At 42.1% G+C, this 26,190-nt stretch overlaps 1 protein-coding gene across 2 annotated transcripts in view; it reads right to left on the bottom strand.

Annotated features, from left to right (window-relative positions):
- LOC137334222 (receptor-type tyrosine-protein phosphatase gamma-like) overlaps positions 1–26,190 on the bottom strand; it is a 549,824-nt gene that overhangs the window by 13,508 nt on the left and 510,126 nt on the right. For both annotated transcript variants that reach the window (XM_067998832.1, XM_067998831.1), the window contains 7 exons: positions 25,343–25,515; positions 22,016–22,151; positions 20,163–20,309; positions 11,690–11,783; positions 11,155–11,231; positions 9,809–9,937; positions 2,327–2,473 (listed from right to left, as the gene is read on the bottom strand). In XM_067998832.1, the coding sequence (XP_067854933.1) occupies positions 2,327–2,473; positions 9,809–9,937; positions 11,155–11,231; positions 11,690–11,783; positions 20,163–20,309; positions 22,016–22,151; positions 25,343–25,515 (903 nt within the window). The remainder of the gene's footprint in view (positions 1–2,326; positions 2,474–9,808; positions 9,938–11,154; positions 11,232–11,689; positions 11,784–20,162; positions 20,310–22,015; positions 22,152–25,342; positions 25,516–26,190) is intronic.

The raw sequence follows: 26,190 nt of genomic DNA, 5'->3' as shown, positions 1-26,190 counted from the left end.
TGGGAGGAGGAAGGGAAGGAAGGAGGGAAATGGGGTGAGGTGGCCATTGGCTTATTGCCACCCATCCTTGGGAGCAGGAAGCAAGGAATGGATAAGAGGTTAAAGGTAAGGGGAGAATACAGGGGTTGGGCAGGTAGTTCAAAGGGGGAAAGATAGGGCTAGTGGAGTGTGGGAGTTGCAGGGAGGGAAAGTGAAGGGTAGGGGACACAACAGGAGCGAGTGGGTGGGGAGAAATGCAGGTGATTGTAGAAGGGGATGGGAAGAGGCCACTGAGGGCTAGATTTTCCACACAACTGCACCTAAATGCAGTCTGCAGGCATTTGTGGCTCTTTTCCCTAATTCCATGCACCCACCACATTCCACTTAAAAAGAAAGGAAAGGAAAAAAAAAGCAGAAGAGGACAGAATCATGGAGAAAGAAAAGAGAAGACAGAAGCAGGAGGTGAAACAGACAAACAGTAACACAAAGACAGGTTAAAAGAAAGGTCAGATTCTCCAATTTACCGCGTGCAATGCCACAATCGACTAGTAATGTATTAAAAATCTTCCATCTGTGCATACTTCCTGTCAAATTTTTCCACTATAAAGTCTTGTGTCCATATTTATAATGTAAACTGCCTATGCAAACTTGTCACATTGTAATTATACCCTCCTGCTAGTGGAGGTGCTGCAATGCCACCACTGGGAGGGCATACGTACAGCATAAGTTTACATGGGTAGTTTCCATTATAAATCTAGACATAGAAATAGAAATTTATAATGGAAATATAAAAATAAAGACAAAATGTATGCTTTAAAAATGCAGGCTGAATTACATCTGTGTGCCCTGGTCTAACTATCTCCCACCCTCAAACCACACCTCACCTGAAGACTACACTTGGTCTTGACTCTCTGTGTGCAACTCCATCAGCGATCAAGTAGTATGAAAGGATTTTATTTCTTTCTAAATATAACACTTTGACAAACTGAATAGTAGCTGCTGGTACCAGACCAGCAGTGATATCTGAAAGTCAAAGTTACTTTTCCCATTCCCAGACAGATCTAAAATCATACAAATTAATCATAAAAATGTAAAAAAAAGTGTTTTTGTAAGCAGTGATTTTCTGCATGGTGCTTTTAACTTTAGATTAACTCACTTGGATCCCAAGTCTAATTTTTGCTAACGTTCGTTAACTGGTTATTTTTAAGTTGATATCAGGAGATCCCCAGGAATTGTCTCGCAGCAATTCTGCCCATTCATCAAGTATACAATTTTTGAAAATTAGTATTTCACTATACTAACAAAGGTAATAATTTCCACCGGTTATACTGTGCTGAGGACAGAACTCCACAGTGATCACAGCTGCCGAAACACAGGGAGCACAGTATCTCAGTGATACTGGGTAAAAAGCCAGCTTCCACCTGGCCTCTTTTCTGCTGGTAACAGCACCCAACCAAACAGGTGATCAGGCAGCAGATTGGTAATACCACTCTCTTGTTTGCCAGTTTGGCAACTATCAGTGGAAGGTCTTTACCGGCAATACTCGAAGACAAGAAAATATTTGAAGTGTGTCGAGAGTACCTAATTAGGTTGCTGCCAGCTTCAAAATCATGTCTTATAATCAAGTGCAAACGGTAGCCTCCCCCCGATACTGATCTCGGTCACTGTATTGTAAACACAAGACTAGGATAAGAATGGGGCTTAGGTTAGAGACCCCTCTAACTTTAGTGGGTGTCATCTGATCATCTATTAAAGAACATAAGAGAAATTGCTTCAAATACTAAGAAAAAAAATCACATTTTCCTTTTTAAAAAAAGACATTTAAAAATATACTAGAGCTTGCTGGAGATTGGAGGTCAGTTTTAAAAACATTTGAAGAACGTCTATTAGGCTCATCTTCATTGGATATACATTTAGCTTTTTGATTTGAGAAATTTACTTCAAGTAATTAACCTAGGGTCTGCTCAGTAACATTGTTTTAACAATTATTTAAATAATGTCTTCATTTAGCTTGTATGCCATGCATCATATGCCAGGGCAAGCAACCTGCTCCAGGGCTTCTTTCACTGTTCTGTAATCAGCCACCAGGAGTTCAACAAAATCAGACCAGACTATTTTTCAGATACTCAAAGTCAGAATCTGAGAGAAGTACTTGGCTTCCCTTTGACACCACTCCATAATCATATAGCTAAGCAAGACACTGGTCCACAGTGGGGGAAGAGAATGTGGAAGGAGAGTTACCCCCAGGCTTATCTCCTGTTCCTCTTGGCATCCAGTTTCAAAGTGTACAAAAGTATTCTGTTTATCACTTGTCATAATCATGTGACTTCACAACATTTTGCTATACCTGTGTGGCCTCCAGGATGAAGTCATGGATGATAACTTGCTCTTCATTAGAGAGGCACAGTATGTCTTTGCTGATAAGGGTCACAGTGAAGGCTTCACAATTCATGGACTCTTCACGGCTGGGCCAGTACACAGACTCATCCTCCGCCTGTTGGGAAAGAACCATAGATTTTAGACATTTATGTATTTGTTTGTATTTAGAGCTCAATTCAATTGTCTGGAATCATTCATCTCTAGGAAACTGTATAACTTTTACACCAACACCATATCATAATAGTCATGCTACATAGACAGGTACAAGTTATTAACAGCCCAGTCAATAAGTTGCGTTTGACTGCACACAAAAAGCTGAATGTTCTCTTCAGGACCATGGCTCGTGGTGTTAGCTGTGGCTCAGTGGTAGCCTCTATGTCAGAAAGTTGTGGTGTAATTCCCACTCCAGAGACTTGAGCACAAAATCTAGAGTGACACTGCAGTCCAGTACTGAGGGAGTGCTGCATTGTCGGAAGTTTAAACCGAGGCCCGTCTGCCCTCTCAGTACGGCGTAAATGATCCCATGGCGTTATTTTCAAGAAAAGCAGGAGAGTTCTCCATGGTGTCCTGGCCAATATTTATCCCTCAACCAACATCACTAAAACAGATTATCTGGGTATTATCACATTGCTGTTTGTGGAACCTTACTGTGCGCAAATTAGTTGCCGCATTTATTACGTTACAACAGTAACTATACTTCAAAAGTACTTAATTGGCTGTAAAGTGCTTTGGGAAGTCCTGAGATCATGAAAGGTCCTATATAAATGCAAGTCTTTATGGCTGGGTGGCGTTTAGATCCAATTAGAATTGGGACCTGGAAATTTTACATTAATCCTACACCACAGTTCAACAGTGGCTCAATAATTTTATCCAGTGAGTTGCTGAGCAACATAGACAAGGAAAATCCCCAGTTTTCTACACAAGCTGATCTCAGCCAGAGTGGTCCTACAATTAGCCTCAGTGTCCTGGGTTCAGGAAAGGACAATAGGCCAATGTTCCCACTTCTGATTGCCATCCAGTGATCTGTGTTGAAAGTTCAGGAGTGCAGACAATGGGTAAGAACAAGCTTGAGCTCAATTGTGATGCTACTCCACAGCTAAAAAGCCTGGTGATGAATAATGGCCACTTGTGCAAGGCACTGGAGGGCTCGGACTGTGCATGGAACTGTGCCCAGTGAGAAATCAAAGCCTTCAAGAGAGGACATTTGGTGAGAAACAATGATGTGGAAACACTGCTTGGGATAGATCCACTATTTTACCATTTTGTATAAAGGCAGTGCCTCACTTGGTTCTGCATGTACCTAGCCAATCATAGACAGAACATCTTTAGCAATAGCTTTTCTTCCCAGTCTCACACAATTGCCTATGGAGGTCCCACAGGATTTATCCTTGACCCCCTCCTCTTCCTCGTCTACAAACTGCCTCTTTACAAAATTATTCAGACATAGGTTCAGCTTCCACGTATACAGTGATGACACCCAGCTCCATCTCAGCACCACTCTCTCTCAGCTTCTATGTTGTCAGATATGCCGACTCGGGTGAGCTGCAACTTCCTCCAGTTAAACAGCGAGAATACCAGAGCCATCGTTGTTGGCCCCAGCCAGAATCTCTGTATCCTTGCCACTGACTCCACCCTCTGGCTACTGTCTCCGTCTGAAGCACACTATTCACAATCTTGACATCCACTTTGAACCTGAACTAAGCTTCCTCCCCTATATCAACTGCTTATTTCCACCTCCGTAACATCACCTGCTTCTGCCAAGCTATTTTTGAGTGCGCAACGGAGTTGTGAGTCTAAGGGCCCAATTTTCCAGAAGTTCTCAATATTGGCAAGACAGTGAGCTGATTCTCCAGGGCATTAAGCCAAGCAAATCCACAGCATAGTACATAGCCTACAAGTTTCCAAACTTGGCCATGCCACCCAAGGAAAGACACTGAGCACAAGCCATGTGTTTCCTTAAAAGGAGAAGGGGGAATGAAAAACTGAGATATTCCTGGTCACTCTCCCAACTCAGTTGAATTTTGACCAAATTGCACTTTTTTCACAACTATATTATTTTCAAGATGTGTGTTATTCTTATTAGTCTCAAACTTGCAACTCATTAACATGGATATGGGATTGTTATTGATTTGAATGCTTTGGGAGCACTACTGGGAGGAAGGGGGGCCATGCGATTCCTAGTAGTTTAGCAGTAGATACACATTTATGCTTTCTCTTCCTTAGTCAATAGGCTGGACAGGCAACCTGCTCCTAGGCTTCTACCAATGCTGCTCTTAAACTCACAGCTGGGAGTTGTTTGGAAGCAGGCCTCGGTGACCAGTCTGATTTTTCTCTCCTTTGATTGTGAGAGGTGCCTGACCTTTGCTTGGCATCTTCCCACAACAGCAATATATCATAGCAGCATTACTTTATTGCCTTTCATATTGCAATTCATATAATAAATTACTTTTGGAGCGCAGTGACTGTTGTAAATATAAGGAAACATAGCAACGATTCTGCATCACATATGTCCCATCAATAATGAGATGAATGGCTTTTTCTCTATGGAAGGAACATTGGCCGGAACATTGGGAGAACTCCCTGCTTTTGAATGGTGGCGAATAAAATCCATCTACACTAGTGGAACAAGCAGACAGACCCTCAGTTTAATGTCTCATCTTGAACCACTGGAACAAGCAGATGGGACCTTGGTTTAATGAGAACACAGCAGTGCAGTTCACAGTAGTGAGCCCACAACGTTTTGATTCAGAGGTGAGAGTGTTTCTAACAGAGCCAAGTTGACAATATTAGGGTCAGTGTGGATGATTTTGGGAGTGGACCCTCAATCACCCACTCCAAGGTGCAGCACAATGAGTCTGCAACATGATCTGTCATCCGTCAGCAGGGCAGTCTGATGTTGTAAATATGCCCGCTGCTCTCCTACAGAAAAATATAGCTTCACACCATGGACTGTAAATCAACTACCAGTGGGTGAATGTTACATTTCTGGGATTTTGCAACCACTCCTGTAAATGGACTCAGCATTCCCTACAATCCAGAATCTGTCTTTACCTGTCCAATAGCAAGAACTAGGGATAACCAGAGAACTCTGACACTGCACTCTTTTATACCATTTTGCGGGGTTGGAGAATTGAGGGACAGTGGTGCGTTTACCAATTCAAGTGTGCTGGGTTGTTGTTGACAATTCTGTGACTTTGCTGGGTGGGGGGCGGTTGGCCAGAGAGCAATGGTGTCTTTGCTGTTGGGGGAGTCCCAGCATGAGGTTTTTCAGTCCTCAGAGGTAGGGGTGGATCACCAGATGATTTCAATTGGAGGAGTTGAGGGGGGGGTGGGGTTTGTGCGGGCTTTTCATTCGGCTGTCGGGTGTGATGATAGGAGGTTGTTCCATGGGTGCTTGCATGGTGGCTTCTTCCTTGAGTGGGATACATTTTCTTTTAAAAGATGCTCCACTGACTTTGGTTATTTTTTTTTATTGCTGACCTTTTCTTCAAAAGCTTTTTTGGCTGGCTGACCCCCTCCCCCCATCTTTCCCCCCCTCCGATTTTTTCCAAGGCCGATGATATCTATCTCCCTTCTGCCCCCCCCCCCACCTCTCTGATTTGCAGCTCCTTTCACTGTCGACACACAGCCAGCCTGGTGTGGGAAAAACCCGGAAGGTCAAATACTCACCTTCAATTGAGTTGCGATCGCAGATTGTGGCACACTCTATTTGCTTCCGGGTACCCCACGCGAACATTTACGGACGCGTGGGGTTCCCGGCTCCAAATGAAAATCATGCTCACTGTGTCAGTTCATATTATGCTCATAGTGCCACCTACCGATGGCACTACCTTTGGACCATGCACTATTTTTAATTTATAATAGATAATTGAATATACATATAAAAACATAATATGAAGATAAGTTACCTACATGTATGTTGACGGTTTAAATTTCCTTCAACACACTGTGTGCGGAATGAGATTTACAAAACTAAACCACACAAGAGAGAGCAAGCAACGAGCACTTTAAAACAAGGCATTTATAGCACTTGTAAACATCACCTTTAGTCCTTCAAGAGACCTTCAGAAATACTTCTAACAACTTTAATGACAAAATTCCCATAAAATATGCTCTGGCTCATTTTCTTTAGCTCAAGTGCTGCATAAAGTCATTGCAAAATCTAGTCCCCTGCAGTGAAGGCACTTCAGTAAGTTGGAATAAACATTTTACACTCCAGCTGCTTTGACTATTACAGTTCATTTTGACATCTTCTTGGCTGCTGTTCTGACACTCAGCTAGTAAATAATTGGCTTATTTAAGGTTGAGATGGGCATTAACTACATGCATAATATTAAGAATGAACTTTGCCTCTAAATAAGTGAAAATTTGACAGTTGTTTAATCAAGCACAGAAAGGATAAAGCATAAAATGGCAAGTCAGATTCACAAAAGAAAACAAGACAATCCATGTTAAGTGAAGGTCAGGGTTCCATTTGTGGCCGTGAATTAGAAGATTGATTTTGAAGTAATGTACTGCAGTTGAAGTAGCTCTTTACTAGGTTCACTGAAGTACCTGCTCTTTATGTTTACTGGGAAGGGGAATTTATATTAAATTTCTATGTATTCCATAAATAAACCTGACTCCATTCCTATAAATTTGCATGATACGTTAGTCCTGGTAACTAATCGGAAATAATGGGGTGTAAATTGGTTTGCGCCACTACTTCGGCACGAGCTGGTCACAGGGAATGATCCCTGTGCCAGAACAGGTAGGCCTGAGGCCCGATCGATATTAGGCCTTGAACTTAATTGAATAAGACCAGCAAGCTCTGGACGTCTACTGCACATTCCCAGGAAGCTTGCCGGTGAGGTGAGGATGAAGAACAGGCCGCTGCGGTGTTTGCAGTGGCCCTCAGCTCAGTCCTTGGTGGAACCGAGATTGAGAGGGGGCCGAGAGGAGCGCCAGCAGTGGCCTGCAGCATTGCTGTGGAGGCAGGAAGAGCACGCCTGCTCCTTCTGGCTCCACATTAAGCCAAGTTTTAAAAAAACGTTTAAAGCCAAAAAGTTACATAGGTTGCTGTGGAACTGCAAAAACAAGCTATGCCCAGTTGTTGCCCAATTTGGGAAAGGGGTCTTAAAACAGGCGTTGGGCCCGCAACTAGTATATTCAAGGGGCCTACTGCCCATTTTTGGCTGATGATAGGAACGCCTCAACAACACCCGAACCAATATGGCCTCGGACACATTTCCGATGCTGTTTGGATGCGGGAGGTCAACCCCCTAAATTGGACCTCTGTGCCCAACTTCGCCTTCAAATTTTCCCCATTTAACAGAAATAAATATTTTCATTTAGAATGTAGTGTTTTAGTAACGTGCTGGTGCTGAGTTTTCTTCAGGATCAAAATTAATAGTGCAACAATAATATTTCTTCAAATTTTTTTTGCCCCAACATTGTGCAATATTAAAGGTAAATTTAAAAAAACATGACTATTGAATACAAGACCTGGTACATCAGTCATGCACAGTGGCACTGAGAATTAGCTCAGACACAGGCTGCTTAGTTCTTGTTCTGAGCTGTATCAAGTGAGGAGGTGCTCATCAGAGGCTGTGGCAACTACCTCAAGGGAGGGGGAATATTAGAGGGGAGAGTCTCAGCTGGGTGGTCTCTTACAAAACAATAGTAATTCTGAGTTCCTAAAATATTTTTCCACAATTACAATTTATACTTGTGTTCTTTCTTTTAACTTTCTTTTTTAATGTAATTGATCTTAATTGCATTTATGCTCCTCCCACTTTGGTGCACCTGGCCTTGTTGCCATAGTTGTAGAGGAAGTGGGTTGTGTGACCTACTCCCACACTGCTGCCAATGTTATCTGAAGCCAACAAACAAGAGCAGTCTTTTTTAAAAAACTAAACTTTGACTAATTTAAATACATTCAGCTACAGCATTTAAAGACTGCAGATACTGATACTTTCCACAACTTGGAACAGAGTTAAAATTAATGAGTCACAGAACAGCTGCATATTTTATTTCTTCCTTTTCACATTTTTTAAGCCTGGTGAATGGCAGCATTGGCACTTCTGAATTTAATCTTTCTCACTAGAAACAATGTTCTGATTTTAAAAGCGAGTTAAGCATCAGCAATGAAGACTAAATTTAGCATTCTTAGAATATAGCAGAATAATTAGAACAACTTGTCAGTCATACAGGGAGTTTCAAACTTGTATGATTTGAATATTTATAATCCCAATTAAATGAAAAATTCAGGTGCCATTACATAATTAGGTTCCTAGATATTCTGCAGTAAAACCTACTTCAAATGGTTACCATTAATCAAGGGTTGGCAGGTTGTAACTAGTGGGGTGCTGCAAGGATCAGTGCTTGGGCCTCAGCTGTTTACAATATATATCAATGACTTAGATGAGGGGACCGAGTGTAATGTATCCAAGTATGCTGTTGATACAAAGTTAGGTGGACTTAAGCCGTGAGGAGGATACAAAGATTCAGCAAAGAGATATAGACAGGTTAAGTGAGTGGGCGAGAAAGTGGCAGATGCAGTGTAATTTGGGGAAATGTGAAATTGTCCACTTTGGTAGGAAGAATAGAAAAGCAGAATTTTTTTTTAAAAAGATGAGAGACTAAGAAATGTTGGTATTCAGAAGGATTTGGTTGTCCTTGTACACGAATCACAGAAAATTAACATGTGGGTACAGCAAGTAATTGGGAAAGCAAATGGTATGTCAGCCTTTATTGCAGAGGGGTTGGAGTACAAGAGTAAGGAAGTCTTGCTGCAATTATATAGGGCTCTGGTGAGACCACACCTGCAGTACTGTGCACAGTTTTGGTCTCCTTAAGGCAAGGGTATACTTGCCTTAGAGGGGGTGCAAGAAAGGTTCACTAGATTGAATCCTGGTATGAGAGGGTTGTCCTATAAGGAGAGATTGAGCAGAATGGGCCCATATTCTCTGGAGTTTAGAAGAATGAGAGGTGATCTCATTGAAATGTATAAAATTCTTAGAGGGCTTGACAGGGTACGTGGTGAGAGGCTGTTTCCCTGGCTGGAGAGTCTAGAACTAGGGTTCATAGTCTCAAGATAAGGGGTCAGCCATTTAGGACCGAGATGAGGAAAAATTTCTTCACTCAGCAGATTGTGAATCTTTGGAATTCCCTACCCCAGACGGCTGTGGATGCTCAGTCATTGAGTGTATTTAAGACTGAGATTGATAGATTTTTTTGGACACTAGGGGAATCAAGGGATATGGGGATAGGGTGGGAAAGTGGAGTTGAGGTCGAAGATCAGCCATGATCTTATTGAACGGCAGAACAGGCTCGAGGGGCAGTACGGCCTACTCCTGCTCCTAGTTCTTATGTTCTTATGTAAGGGAAATATTCAGAAGACAAAACTAAAGTCAATTAAAACAAAACTGCTGCTGAAAGAATAAAATTACTACGAACGTTTGATACTCACTAATCCATGGTTGTCTGGTAACATGACAATAATTTGCGCATTGTGGTCCCAAATCATTCGCCAAAAGTCCTTTGTAGTGTGTGGCAAAGGATGCTGGGTAATAATAAATTCATTGCTTCTGTAATATCCCTGTAAAAAATACACAGACATTTTAATCACTACTGTCTATGTGATGATCAGGAGCACACTGAAAAGATAAGGCACTTCAATACAGCACATTTCTCCAATAATATACAAGCTCTTGTGAGAAATCAGAACCTTTCATGGTCTGTTTGAGTTAAATTTCAATTTAATAACTTTTTAAAAATATACTTGTTCTGGCTTTAAGAAAAACACAACATAGAGAATATAAGTGAAATCTATTTAGTTCACTATGGAGTAAGAATTTAGTTATGAAAGGAAATTATATGCACAAGAGAAGAAAAGAGCTTGCATTTGTAAAATGCCTTTCTTGTCTTCAAGACGTCCCTGAGGACTGCACAGCCAATGAAATATTTTTGAAGCGTGGTCACTGTTGTAATGTAGGCAAACCAAATAGCAGCCAATTGGCACTCATCAAGGTCCCACAAACAGAACGAGATAAATGCCCGAATAATCTGTTTAAATTATATTGGTTGAGGGATAAATGTTGACCAGAGCATCAGGAGAGCGACCCTGCTCTTCTTCAAATTGTACCATAGGATCTTTTATGTCTATCTGAGAGCAGAATGGGCCTTGGTTTAATGTCTCATTTGAAAGACAGCACCTCCAACAGCACAGCACACCCTCAGTGCTGTATGGAAGTATCAGCCTAGATTATGGTCTCAAGTCTCTGGAGTGAGACTTGAACCCACGACCTTCTGACTCAGAGGCAAGAGTGCTACCACATTCTTAAAGTCAACAAAGCTATATTTCACAAAGTCATGATCCTTTTTCATTTACAACAAAAACTCACTAATTCAATTAGATATCCAAATGTAAAGAGACTCAGTTATTCCCAGGAAAACACTTTGTAAGATCAATGAGAGCAAAATGTAGCTGTATCAATCATCTTTTCAAGTGACAGGAATGAAAAGAAGCAACTTCTTCGGCATTCAAGACTCCAGATTAAGCAACTAACTTGTCTAAAAAACAAAATGGGCCAGTTTTTGTCCTGTTTTAACTTTTTAGAATGGTTTAGTCTGTAACCCATCATTATTTAAATTATTTTAAAAGAATAACCAAACAGATTTTGCTGCTTAGAACAACAATTATAACAGGCTATATGCACAATTGATGACTTTTTTTCCAACCTTATATTTTGTTTGTGACTTTACATGTTTATTAAACAACCTGGGGAAATAAAATTCTCAGTGCTTGTAACTCACCATGATGTAGGAGGCATTAATATAATCTGTTCCTTTTGTCCCAGGTAATGGTGCGAGGCCTACCCGAGCTCGTTCAGCTGAAAGATAGGATTACACCACAAAATAATTCAGAGCAGAAGGTTGGTTAAAAAATAATGCCATTTCACTCACACTACTCCCTCCCAAGAAGAAAAGTAATACAGTTTAGTAGTTGTACTATAAAGCTAGAAATTTATATTGAAGACTCTTAGTCACATTCATGCAAATTTTAAAATTGGCTTTTGCAAAAGTATTATCTAGCAGCATTTGGGAAAAGCACTGTCAGTTCAATGAGTTATTCAGCTATTTTAACCACAGAAATCAAGCTAATACGCTTGGCATAATAGGATGTCTTAAAGAATAGATATCCAAAATATATTTCTTTCCACTCTCCAGTCAATAATTGTAAATCTTCAGTGCCAAGGTACACACTCTTAAGATTAATCTTAAAATATGCAAAATAGTTGAATTGCAAAAATGTCAAGTTTCTCAGGCCCCAAGTCAGAGGTTATCTTACATGGCACAACTGAGGAGTTTCTATTCTTCTCTTTATTGCATTCTTTCTGGGCACTGAAGCACTCTATAAATTTTGCATTGCACTGAGTTACCAACTGTAAAAAAAAAGGTAAAGTTTGTGTCAATTTCAGTACAGAATCAATAATTCAATCGCAGATTTCTTAAATAGGGAAAATTATTAAAACATTTTAAGAATCACAATAGTCTACAAATATATTGTCATATATTGAAACAAAACCCAAATGACAAAAATATACACTGAACATTAAGACCATTTCTCATTGTTATTCTAAAATGAGAAATATTTAAAGCAGAAAGAAGTTCCAATATTCAAGTAGAACAAAATTGTAATCCCGCTCTTTTAACGATTTACAATTTTGTTACACAACACACAGAAGAAATCTTTCCCCCACAATTGTTTAAGTGCTGCTGCGGCCAATTGTTGAATACTCCCAAGTACTAAAAACAGAATTGCCATGAAATTCTCGGGCCTTCTCCTGATTTGCCTCCATAACTTTGGTGGGAGATCAGCGGACGCCAAGATAAACAGCGAGTAAATTCACAGCGATTATCTTTTAACCCTTAAGAAAAACAACTAGGTTGGCCACATTTTATGACAGAGACTTTGACAAACCTCCTTTTGTTTGGAGAAGGAGAGCAGCATGCATGCCTTTTCATCCTCCTGATAGCAGACACAAGTGATGAAGCGTTGCATTTCAATGTGATTTACACTGTTCAATTGTGTAAATAAACAAAGAAGATTAGCGAAATACTTGTGAAAACAGTTCTCCTTTAAGTGTACTGATAAAAGACAGAGGCGTAGAAGTTTGAACACAGAGCCTGTGTTTCAGGTGAAAGACGGGCGCTGAAGAGTCCAATATGGCGTGCAGTGTGCCAAGAACTTTAAACAGTTTGAAGGTGATGAAGTTGGCTTTATACACAAGCACAAAGAAGAGGAGAACCAGCAGGAGCCCCGTAGGCCAGATCAAAGAAGTTTGCAGGCCAAGCCTTGGACATCAGTGGCTTAGATACAGCATTAACTGATGTTATACCTTTGATGATTAGTTGGCACATCTGATTGCCAATTGGTCTGCTTCAAAGTATCTTTCATTAATATTTCAAAAGGAATACCAAGCATAAGAAATTTAGTACATGCCCAGACCAATTGGAACAAGATGTTGCTTGCTCAGGCTGACTTCCCATTTATCAATCAAATCTATGTTCAGCCCAAGCAGACCATATTTAACATTACAGAACACCATATCATGTCAAACCAGCTAAATATTAGCAATGGGCTACAGCCCTGTTCTAATGACAAAAATGCTGCAGCATTAGCCAGAAACTAGAATGCCCTAACAGATAGGGAAGATCAAAAGGACAAGAAAATCTATCCCATACCAAGTCATAATATGAGAAAACCATCAGCTAACCAGAGGCTCCAGTACAAGGCCTGCTCCGAAGACCATGGACAGGTTTTGAGAATACCAAATCTTTTCCAAACATTGTATCTAACTCAATATCCTCCTGAGATGTGTGCAGGTCTTGTGTTGCATCTCTGCAGGCAAAGCTGAGTTGCTGAACAGTATGTTTGCCGAAAATTCAGTTGACGTTCAAGATCAAACATCAAAATTCCAACACCATTTAGCAAAAATCAAGATTAGGCACAAGAAAGTTAAATACCTCAATCCCAGAAAAGTTGGGGCTACAAAGGCACAGAGGTTTGGGTAGTTAAAACTCTATCTGAGGAACTACATATTTTTCTTAGTCATCTACTTCAACTGTTTCTGTCAATTGGTGTTGGCCCATCCAAGTGAAGGGCAACCGTGCATCATCACCACAATGATTCCATCATGCACAAATGATGGGATAATGTATTTGAACATGATTTACATCGCGCATTTGTAAATGAACAAAAAAATGTTTGTCAAATACTTGTGAAGACTGCAACAGTTTAGGAGTTGAAAATGAGGTACTGGTAGTACTGTGAAGAAGACAACCAGAACCATCAGGTACTCTGGGTGGAGAAGAATGTTTAGTGGTAAGCAACCACAAGCTGCCCATAATATAGCTGGAAATGAAATGCTCAATCATCTGATTACTGACATGAATCCTCAGTATTGCCACATATATAAAGATCTCTTTTTTTCTTTAGTCCTCCGTAGAACTGTTCAGCATTAAGTCTGATGGAATACTTTGGCTCTGTTTGCGGTACTGAAGGTGGAACCTATCTTGCATATGTGGACAATAAAGTCTAAAGCCATGCAGGGCAGTAAACTTGATGAGGAAAGATTACTACATGCCTGAGCCTACCTGCCTCAACATCAAATGGATGGAATCCCGGCGCGGACTCGATGGGCCGAATGGCCTCCTTCCGTGCTGTAACCTTACTATGATTCTATGTGGTTGGCCACCAGTAGGATTAGCTGATTGTGCCAAAACATCACATTTATGTTAGCTGTTATTCAGCAATCTGCTTCAATTCAAAAGTTTACACAGTAAACAGAAGGTGAAATATAGGTCCACCCATCATCTGTCAAACCAGGGATGCTGGAGTATGCATTAAGCTTTGCAAAATCTGTGACATCCTTGTTGATACCCCAGGTACAATTCCTCCAAACTATGATGCCAGGAACCATCAGGTTCAATTTTGGGAGACATCTGTCCTTGCCACACCTACCCCTATTATTATGAACCTAACATACAAAAGAAGTAACTGAATGTAACACCCATTTTCCCACCCTCCAAGCTGGAGAAGGATGCACAGAACTGAGCAGCTACGCTGAGAGAATGAAAAGGGGAAAACATCTGCTTTGCAGCTGCACTCAGTTCAATCAGCTGCAACTGATGATCCCTCACCCAACTTAACAGCAACTTTTAGGGGTTTATTGTACATTCCTCCACATAATAGGACTGAAATAATTGGGCTTGGTTTGGCTATTCAGGTCAGTTTGACCTGATCTGACCTCCAGCCGATTAAGTCAGACACCATCCTGACTTGGAAATATATCGTCGTTCCTTCATCATCGCTGGGTCAAAATCCTGGAACTCCCTACCTAACAGCACTGTGGGAGTACCTTCACCACGCAGACTGCAGCAGTTCAAGAAGGCAGCTCACCACCACCTTCTCAAGGGCACTTAGGGATGGGCAATAAATGCTGGCCTTGCCAGAGACCCCGCCATCCCATGAATGAATCAAAAAAAGTGGCAGTCAGATCACTTCAACTGCAATCAGCTGTGAGAGCTCTGTCGATTAGGGTTTATTTCTTTTCTGTAGAATGAAGAAATCATTCATTTCACATAAGCCCAAACATCAAGCAAACTTGCACTGGCTTGAATTTGCACTTATCCCAAATTCTCAGTTTGACCATATCGTCACTGTAGCAAATCCAATGTACTGTGCTTTGATGTTCATCCCAGTATTAACTGATTAAATATACTAAGGTCATTTCTGTTCCGATCCGACCTGGTTCACCTCACACTCCATAATTTAAGATGGATTAAAAGAAAATATGTTTTGTGTTGAACAGGTTAAAATTTTCTCAACAGAACATAGCATGATTCCATTGTTATAAATGTATTTTAACATTTATATTGTCAATATAAATGTATTTTATCAGTTTACTGTGAAGACTACAGTAATTTTTTAAGCATTAAAGGAAATAATGCTCATAAATAAAGCAGGATTGCTGCTCAATAAAGCTCTAAGAAATCAGTCAACATATAAGTGGGGTTATCTTTAGAAAGCATAACTTGTGAGGCATTCAATTGGTCCATATGGATAATACACATTAGGGGATATTTTTGTGAGATCTTAATTCTAATGTAACAGGACATCAGTAAATCTTCTCTGTCTGTACATTATCAGAAATAGCAGAATTAGGGCATTGATATTGATAAGTAATTCAACATTCTGAAACAGGTAGGTATTTTATTTTAATGGTGGAACACTTGAAACCTATCCAAAAATATGAGGGGAGTGCAGGGGGAAGGAAAAACAACAAGTCAAAACCTTTTTGATTCTCCACAATTTTAAGCCTGCAGACTGGTGGAGAGCAGCAGCCAGAAGGTCCTGAGGACTGAAGATCATCCTTACCTGCAGCAGAGGGTCCTGGTGCAAGACCCACTGCCAGGTTTCTTCAAGTACCCCTCCATTCGGGCGCAGCACAAGCAAATAAAGAGGAAATTGAGGTGTGAGGCCGGGAATGTCTCATGCCACCAATTTTGCATCTTACACTGGACCTACATCTACTGCAGCTGCAAGCTCAGTAATGCAGAGCTGGAGAAGCCCTTCAAAGACAACAAGCCCTTCAAATCCAACAAGTATCCTTCCCCAAGCCCAACAAAGAGGAAAATCTGCAAAGGCAGACAAGCAACATGTTTCAAAATCTCTGTTAATGTTGCTTCGCAACCAAACATTATGGAGTGGCTAAGAGCTGGGGGGTGGGAGCGGTGGAAGGGGAGGTTATCATTTCAAATCTTTTTTATAGCTATAATCTGGGAAATACTATGCCATAGATACTCAGTTATTTTCATTCCCACCCCTCAAAATAACCCAGGTGAGATTTAGAATGCATGGTATGGTGAATTACAGGAGGGCAGTAAAATATTTTTGAGAAGAAATTTGATAAATCAAAATACACTAAATCCAATACTCTTCCTTTTTTGAAGTAAATTATTCTTCGATTACCTGTGAGTTGAGAAATGGCTAGTGCTGTTAAACATACAGGATGATCAACACACATTTTGTACTAGTATGGGCAAAGTAGTACTATAAAATTGAACTGCAGGTAATTTAAGCTGGTTGTAGAATCTGACATAGTGGAAGTGAATTATATTAACTGGGGTTTGCAAGAACATAGCAAGGTATTGTACATGCTTAGTACTTTAATGAAGTGATGGTCATCAAATATTATGGCTGAAAAGACTCGATTTAAGCAGATTGCTTCTAAAGAGCACAATAACAGGAAACAATGCAGATTTTTCCTTATGTTGACTCAAGCAACACAAGGCTGGATGATGCATAACTAGTGTGGCCTTACTGTTCCCGTGGGTCAAGGAGCAATACTAGTTTTACTTTTCATTTTCTAAACACATGATGTAAACACAAATTTTTTTTTAGAATAAACATCTAAATAATGCATCCAAAGAAATTATTTATAGCTCTGAGTCACCATCAAAGTACAAAATATAATCTGCTCTTAATGCTCACACAACCTATATTACTGAATGAGTCTCAGATTGATCTGAACACAATGGTTTTATAAAGTAAGGTCAGAACCAGAGGCAAGAAATAAAATTTACCAGAAAAGTCAACAAAAAGCAAAATCTTTCCATTATGGATCAGCAAAGTGGGAATCCCATTATCAATCCTTTTTACAGTCTGCTTTAAACACACATAGAGAGCACGAAAACAACAAATGTTGTTATAAAACCAACAAAATCTAGGCTGACACTCCAGTGCAGAACTGAGGGACAGCTGCATTGGTGGAGGTGCCGTCTTTCAGATGAGACGTTAAGCCGAGGCCCCGTCTGCCCTCTCAGGTGGGCATAGAAGATTCCATGGCACTATTTCGAAGAAAAGCAGGGGAGTTCTCCCCAGTGTCTTGGCCAATATTTATCCCTCAACCAACATCACTAAAGGATATTATTTGATCATTATCAACTTGCTGTTTGTGGGAGCTTGCTGTGCGCAGATTTGCTGCCGCGTTTTCTACATTACAACAGTGACGACACTTCAAAAATACTTAATTGGCTGTAAAGCGTTTTGGGACGTCCTGAGGTCGTGAAAAGTGCTACATGAATGCAAGTCTTTCTTCCTTTAACAATTATTGTATCTATTGCTCAATTTAAAACTGAATGAGTAAGAATAAATGCTGCCACCAATACCACTAACCTACACAGAGGAATTCCAAATGATCAAATACATTTTTTTTGGTAGCGTTCTTAAAAAAAAATGTTCACTACAAGCAGTTACTGTCTAATGAAGCTGTAGAGCATGCAATATCCAACATGGTGCACCAGAGTGGTAAGATGCAGGCTTCTGCCTGCAATCTTCAAAAAAAAGTCCTCAATCTTAGCTGTGTAGCTGTGGGAGGTGTCGGTGGAGACCAGACACTTCCCACATTGAAAAAGACATTCTTTGCTCAGTTCCCAGTGGGTATCGGCGGAGCCCAGCAAGTGCATGGTAGGTACTGTGACACCCAGGAAAGAGACAGGAGAAAATATCTTAAAATTAAAATAAAATTTGTAATTACTATTTATAATTTCAGAAATACACACAAAATAGCAAATTTAGAAATGTTCCAATAAAACCTTCCCCACAGTAACATTACAAAAATATTTTTGTGACATTTGGTACGATCAAAAGTTTATTTCTTCATCCTGAACTATGCAAAATTCTTATTTAAATACCGATTCTGAAAAATAGGGCCCGATATTAGGAGGGAGGTGGGTTGGCAGCAGGGGCTCGATTGGGCGCGTGGGTAACGCGCCAAGTGAAATCGGTGGGTTTGGCACGCGATCTTAAGTAAATTGAAGCCACTTAACTTGGCTTCTGGGTTTCGCGCTGGAAAGCTGCGCAGCGGGTGGACTGCGCACCTGCATCATAGGCTGTCAGCTGGAGGAGTCCTATTTAAAAGGGGCAGTCCTCCACTGACTGATGCTGCAGAAAATAGGCAAAATTACAGCATGGAGCAGCCTAGGGGGAGGCTGCTCCCAGGTTTAATGATGCCTCACTCCAGGTCTTACTGGATGGGGTGAGGAGGAGGAGGAGGAGGAGGAGGAGGGAGATCTTCTCCCCGGCGGACGGGAGGAAGTGGCCTCCGCCTCTGCCACCATGAAGGCCTGGCTCAAGGTGGCAGAGGAAGTCACCAGCACCATCAACATATCACGCACCTGCATACAGTGCAGGAGGCGCTTCAATGACCTAACCAGGTCAGCCGAAGTGAGTACTCTTACTCATTCCCCAACACTCCGTCTGCCACATCACCGCCCCCACCCCACATCTCCTTCTGCACTGCCAACACTACTCTATCACATCACTCCTCACACCCACTGAACCCTCATCCTCATCTTACCTGCACTGCCTCACCTCCCCACTACTCATCCCACCACTACCACTCAACCCAATCCTCATACAATCTCATGGCTCTGTCTCATACTCACCCTCTCATACATCTCTTTCACGGTCAGCGTCACCCAACCTGCCACGACTTGTGCTGCAGCCACAGGGCATGCATCACATATGTGTAGTAAGGAAACATGTCGTGAGCATGAAGGGGATACACAAGAGTGTTTGAGGGTTTGTCATGGTTTTTACTTATTTGATTTCTGATCAACTCACATTACATATTATATTGTCACCACTACTGCCACGTCTTGGCCATTCTTGACTGGCTTGTGCAATAAGGCCCTTTCATGAGGTTCTCCATGAACATCCTTGATGCCACCCATTGGGTCACCCTACAGTGGGTGTATGTGTAGTTGCACAACTACTTTGTGCAGGTGCCTGTTGCGCAGCACTGTGTTGTGTAGCTCCACATGGCGGAGGTGGACGGCATGCCTGGTGATGTTGCTCGTCCTCCAATGGAGTGATGAATGCAGCTATGGAACCCCCCTACCATCGTGACAGTGTGAGTGTGAGGGGGTCCGCAAAGTAGGTAAATGTCTTTGGACAGCAGAGTTTAGGGTATGATGTAATAATTTTGAGTGTGGAGACAATGGTGTGGCAGGCAAAACTTTGTCTGAGGTGACAGAGTGCCCTGCTGCAATGAATGAGGTATTCCCCCCAACTGTCAAGGAATCCTCTGCATCTCCCAATGGCTGCTGACTGAAACACGTCTGCAACAACAGGGAGTGTTTCCCACAGCATGGGAAACACGCTGAGGAGAGTCCAAAATCACACCCCTGCTAAAATCTCTTCCCAATGAGGTCTGTCAAGACCTCAAGTACCTCCCTAACTATCTAAACTGTCATCCCGCCGGCTTTAATTGCCGGTGGGAGTCCCGCATGCGGGGGCTGCACGCGTACCGATTCGCGTCTTTGGGGAACCCAGAAGTGGGCGGGTTGGAGCCGGGCTCCCGTCCCGCTCCGGGATTCCCCAATTTTAGGAACCCCTCCCGCCACGAACGCAGCCACTCGGCCATCCTAAAACTGACCCCATAGTATCAACTGACAAGATGATACCATTACATCATCTCTAAATTACTCCAGAACTAATAGGCTTCATATTTGGGGCTGGGGAATATGTTAGAAAATCTGCTAATTTTTAAAATTAGTTTGAATTTCAATAAATATTCATTAAGACTAAATATAAATATCAATTGCATGGTTCCATTCAGACCATGATGTATTCAGATCTCCACAGGAAATAGCTGAGGGCAGAAAAAGAAACAAAACAACACACCCTTCAAGAAACAAATGCATACTGCCACACAACATAGAATGGTCCAGAGATTTAAGTTCCAGTAACTGACCTTAAACTGTTTCTCGAACCTCATCTTCCCAGATATACCTGGAATTAAAATGCTGTTGACGTAACTGTGTAGCTGAGTGGCAGGTACTTCTGTTTCTTTCCCATGTATTGCTTCCCGCAAGGCTTCATGGATAAAAATGTACTGTTCCTTAAAGGCAAAGAACACCACAACAAACAATAATCAAAGGATTGTTGATTTATGTTGCTATAGCCATTACATGCACAGTCTAACTGTAATACATGAGGGGAACAAATTTAAATATTTATCTACCTGCAGTGGGTAAGCAAAAATTATCGAGTAGAAATTAATCTGGATTCTGTTCTCCCATCACCCCTGTGCTCGCTGACCTACATTGGCTTCCAGTTCGAGAACGCCTCGATTTTAAAATTCTCATCCTTGTTTTCAAATCCCTCCATGGCCTCACCCCTCTTTATCTCTGTAACCTCCTCCAGCCCTACGGGATTTCTGCACTCCTTCAATTCTTGCCTCTTGTGCATCCCCGATTTTAATCGCTCCACCATTGGCGGCCATGCCTTCAGCTGCCTCGGCCCTAAGCTTTGGAATTCCCTCCCCAAACCACTCCACTCTCTACCTCTCTCTCCTCCTTTAAGACGCTCCTTAAAACCTACCTCTTTGACCAAGCTATTGGTCACCTGCCCAAATATCTCCTTATGTGGCTTGGTGTCAATTTTTTTTTGATAACGTTCCTGTGAAGCGTCTTGGGCTATATAAATGAAAGTTGTTGTTGATCCATTTTCCTCATTGAAATTGATCCTTGGTCCTCATCAGCATACACGGTGTTATGCTGACGCTATTCACGCCTCCACAGGCAGCTCGCCCATGTGAAGACTTCAATTATAGGCTGCCTGCCTCTCTGGCAGTGGCCTTCAGGAGTGGGGAGGGTCAGGGAGAGGCAGGGGTTGGTTACGGTGGGTGGGGGGGAAATCGCAACTTCTGCGGAGTCGGGGAGCACTCCTGCTCCACAGTCTCAACCTGCATGTGGTAGTTTGTCCACAGAGTCACTTTGATAGCTTCAGATAGATGACTCAGTTGGAACAAGCTGAGAAATTCAGGAAAATGTAAATTTTACGCACCTCTTAAAGTCAAAAAGAGCTGCCAAACAAATATGCGAACAAAATCGGCAAGATGCTTTTATTTGAGTTGAATGGCTTATAAGAACATAAGAAATAGGAGCAGGAGTAGGCCATACAACCCTCTGAGCTGGCTCCGCCATTCAATCAGATCATGGCTGATCTTCGATCTCAACTCCACTTTCCCGCCCGATCCCCATATCCCTTGATTCTCCTAGAGTCCAAAAATCTATCCATCGCAGCCTTGAATATATTCAATGACTCAGCATCCACGCCCTCTGGGGTAGAGAATTCCAAAGATTCACAACTCTCTGCGCGTCCCACTTTCTCTGACTGATCCTAGCTTTTAATCCCATATGCACTGTGACAAAAAGACAAGAGCCAATAGCATAGAATAAATGTTTTATTTTTATCACAACTATTAGCATATCTATAACTGATGTGTTCCACCTATTTTGAGTTTGTGAAATGGGGACTTTTCACCTTTGTGCAGTAATGCAATAGTACCCTTGTTAATATACATCATAAGCCAAATATAAACAATTTCTCTCTCCACCCACATAAAAAGAGAATTTAGAATTCTACTAAAAATATCAGCCACATGTCAAACCTCGAGTCTAAGTACAAGGGCTGGATTTTGAAACTGGCCCTGAAGGTACAAACCATTACTTGCAAACTTGTTCCAAGAACTATCTTGGTAACTCTGCCCAATTTTAGTCTGGAATCGCCACAGACTGTACTACTTATAATTGGTGTATTTACCTCTGTCTGGACGAGGTAGTTCCTCTGAGTCCTGATGTGTTTGAGGAAACCTAGGACATTAACTGTGCTTTTATCTTTTATCTGTTTCAGCATGCTGTCGAGCACAATGTATGTTCCAGTTCTGCCAACGCCAGCACTAGATAGAGGGTGACGAGAACAAGGAATTAACAAACTGTAAACGAGCATAGCAAGAACTGTTTAAAAATATAATCTATCTGCATGATCAAATGCCAGTTGTGTTGATTAAATTACCGTGCATGCCCACTTTAGGGTTTTTTGTTAATTCTACAGAAACGCTTCACTAAATAACAACTGTCCTTTAAATTCATTAATAAGTGATCCAATGTATGGTATTTAATTGAAAACGTAAGTGTAATTATTGACAAAAGCTATCTTGGCTTTGGAAGCCTCATGTTTAGTCAGAAATAGCTAAAATACACACAGCTGCGTGGCCAAACTACTTAACAGATATTTCTCCCAGGATATGCCACACTTCATTTTTTCCAATTTTTCTCCTCGTCCACTTTCCCTATGCCATGCAGGTCCTGTGAATGGGTAGGTGATATCTCCCAGGACTCTATCATTGATAGTCTTGAGCTAGCCATAGGTAGCAATTGAGAATTCCCCAGTGACAACTGGGCCTCCAATGCACACCACCCACAACCACCCATGTGGAAACTCTTGGCTCCACACTTAGGTAGATTAGATCAGCAACTCAGCAAAGTGGGGACTGAACCAGCAACCCATCATTCAGTCGCCGTATGTTCACCAACCGTCTTCACCATCCACCTTTCATTTTCTTCTGCATTGCCCTTATTATACACATTATTGTTGCAAACAGAATGATGGATGATCCTGTAACCTGAAAATTAATTTAATACAACAAACTTGATTGAGTACTTTGATGAAGTAATAGAGAGGGTCAATGAGGGTAGTGCAGTTGATATTGTGTATATGGACTTTCAAAGGCATTTGATAAAGTGCCACATAATAGACTTGTTAGCAAGATTGAAGCCCATGGGATTAAAGGGGCAGAGGCAGCATGGATACAATATTGGCTAAGAGACGGAAAGCAGAGAGTAGTGGTGAATGGTTGTTTATCTGACTGGAGGGAAGTGGTGTCAACCAGGGGTCGGTATTGGGACCATTGCTCTTTTTGATATATATCAATGATCTGGACTTGGGTATACAGGGCATAATTTCAAAGTTTGCAGATGACGCAAAGCTTGGAAATGTAGTAAACAGTGAGGAGGATAGTAGCAGACTTCAGGAGGACATAGACAGACTGGTGAAATGGCAGACACATGGCAGATGCAATTTAATGCAAAGAAGTGTGAAGTGACGCATTTTGGAAGGAAAAATGAGGAGAGGCAATATAAACTAAATGATACAATTTTAAAGGGGGTGCAGGAACAGACAGTCCACATACACAAATCTTTGAAGGTGGCAGGACAAATTGATAAGACTGTTAAAAAAGCATATGGGATCATTGGCTTTATAAATAGAGACATGGGGCCCGATGTTAGCAGGGCTGCAGGTTCTCGGCAGGGGGGCTATCGGGCGCGTGGGTAACGCGCCCGGTGAAATTAGTCAGCTTCCCGCGCGATAGTAGCATCCGATCCACTAATTGGATCCACGTACCTTCTCCTCCGGGTTCCCCACTGCTGATCTGCGCGTCGGGCAGGCTGCGCATGCGCAGTAAGATCTGTCAACTGGAGGAGCTCTATTTAAAGGGGCAGTCCTCCACTGACAGATGCTGCAACAAATAGCAAAAATTACAGCATGGAGCAGCCCAGGGGGAAGGCTGCTCCCAGTTTAATGATGCCTCACTCCAGGTATCAATACATGGGGTGAGGAGGAGGGGGGAGGACAGAGATCTTCCTCCCGGCGTGCGGGAGGAAGCGGCCTGCCTCTGCCACCAGGAAGGCCTGGCTCGAGGTGGCAGAGGAGGTCACCAGCGCAACCAACATATCGCCCACCTGCATACAGTGCAGGAGGTGCTCCAATGACCTCAGTAGGTCAGCCAAAGTGAGTACACGTAGTCTTTCCCCTACACTCCGTCTGCCACATCACTGCCCCCACCCCACATCTCCTTCAGCACTGCCAACACAACTCTGTCACATCACCCCTCATACCCACTTAAACCTCATCCTCATCCTCATCTTACCTGCACCTACTCACCTCGCCAGTACTCATCCCACCACTACCACTCAACCCAATCCTCATACAATCTCATGGCTCTATCTCATACTCACCCTCTCGTGCATCTCTTTCACGGCCAGCCTCACTCAACCTGCCACTACCTGTGCTGCAGCCACAGGGCATGCATCACATATGTGCAGTAGGCAGCGTAAGGCAAACGTGTCGTGAGCATGAAGGGGATGCATTGGTACATTGGTACCCCAGAGCATGGTACATTGGCGAGACCATGCAGACGCTGCGACAACGGATGAACGGACACTGCGCAACAATCGCCAAACAGGAGGGTTCCCTCCCAGTCGGGGAACACTTCAGCAGTCATGGACATTCATCCACCGACCTTCGGGTAAGCGTACTCCAAGGCGGCCTTCGAGACACACGACAACGCAAAATCGTAGAGCAGAAATTGATAGCCAAGTTCCGCACCCATGAGGACGGCCTCAACTGGGATCTTGGGTTCATGTCACGCTACACGTTACCCCACCAGCGAACAAATGTTATCTGTTTTTAATATAACGGGTCAGTTGCTGTCTTTTCTATGTTTCTACCTCTCTATCTCTGTTTTTTTTTTGTTTGTTGTTTTTTTTTTGGTGATTTGTATATTCTGAGACCTTGCAGGTAACACCTGTCTGTCTGCACACTGATTGCCTTGGCAACGGGCAGTTGAAAAAACTGTCTGTAATCACCAAGCGTTGTTCTGTGAATTATAAACGCGATTTCATTTCGAGGATTTCATTTCGTTCACCTGAGGAAGGAGGAAGCCTCCGAAAGCTTGTGAATTTAAAATAAAATTGCTGGACTATAACTTGGTGTTGTAAAATTGTTTACAATTGTCAACCCCAGTCCATCACCGGCATCTCCACATCATGAAAAGATGGTGGAAGCGATTCAATACTAACTTTCAAAAGATCATTAGATATATACTTGAAAAGGAGAAATTTGCAGGGCTATGGGCAAAGAGCAGGGAGTGGGATTAATTGGATAGCTCTTTCAAAGAGCCAGCACAGATATGATGGGTTGAACGGCCTCCTTCTGAGCTGTATGACTCTATGAAACCAAACCCAATGCAATGCAATGCACAATTAGATTTCCCTCAAACCTTTGAGGAAAGATAACATTTCCATGTACCTGCAATGTACCACCACTGGTCCCATATCTGATGTTTGAGCAGCAGATGATTTTCTTACAAAGGTGAGTACAGGAAGTGCATACTCTGGTACCCCCATATCAGGCCACTGTGTATAGTGATATTGGATAACCATTCGCTCATTCTGACGTCCCTTGGGGTTTCCTTTCTGTCCCTGTAAGCACATTTTATCAGCATATGAAACTTTATCCGGAGATTGATTGGCAAATCTCAAACTGTGCTAATAAGGACCACAGTCATACATCACTGCCAGACTCTATACCCGTGTGTAACATTCACTTCTGCAATATAGGTTACAATTTGCAATTATGCCACAGAACCAAAAAAAGAGAAAATTTAGAACAGCTTCAGAAAAGTATAATAAATCCAAAAAAAAATCAGAATTAAAACACCAGTTACTTCTCTGTAAAATGACTAGGACCCCAACATCAGAAGAAGTGGCTCACTTATCAGTCAGGTGACAATTCAGAATTGAATAATGACTAAGTGAATGCCATCTTTATTCCAAATTGTGTTCTTTCACATCTGATGCCTATTAGCAGACAAAATCTTGATCATTTTTTTTGCCCATTTTTGTAACCTCCCTTCACCAAGTCACGCAGCATTCTCTGTTTGGAGGGGAGGTAAAAGCGGAGGAGACAGGCAAGTAACCTGTTACCGGGCCACTGCCAATAGTGCCCTACATCTCCCAACAAAGTGCGAGTGTAGTAGACCCCCAATAATTTCCTTCCCCAAATTGATTCATTTGATCTCTGCATGCCTGCAGGGCCGAGGCTGGGATATTCAGCTTTTGGGGAACCATTGCATGAAAACCACTTTCTTCCAGCCC

This window comes from Heptranchias perlo, chromosome 17 (genome assembly GCF_035084215.1).
Source record: "Heptranchias perlo isolate sHepPer1 chromosome 17, sHepPer1.hap1, whole genome shotgun sequence".
In the NCBI taxonomy this organism is placed as follows: domain Eukaryota; kingdom Metazoa; phylum Chordata; class Chondrichthyes; order Hexanchiformes; family Hexanchidae; genus Heptranchias; species Heptranchias perlo.
Note: the sequence above shows the minus strand (reverse complement) of the source record. Positions and strands in the feature narration are given on the sequence as shown.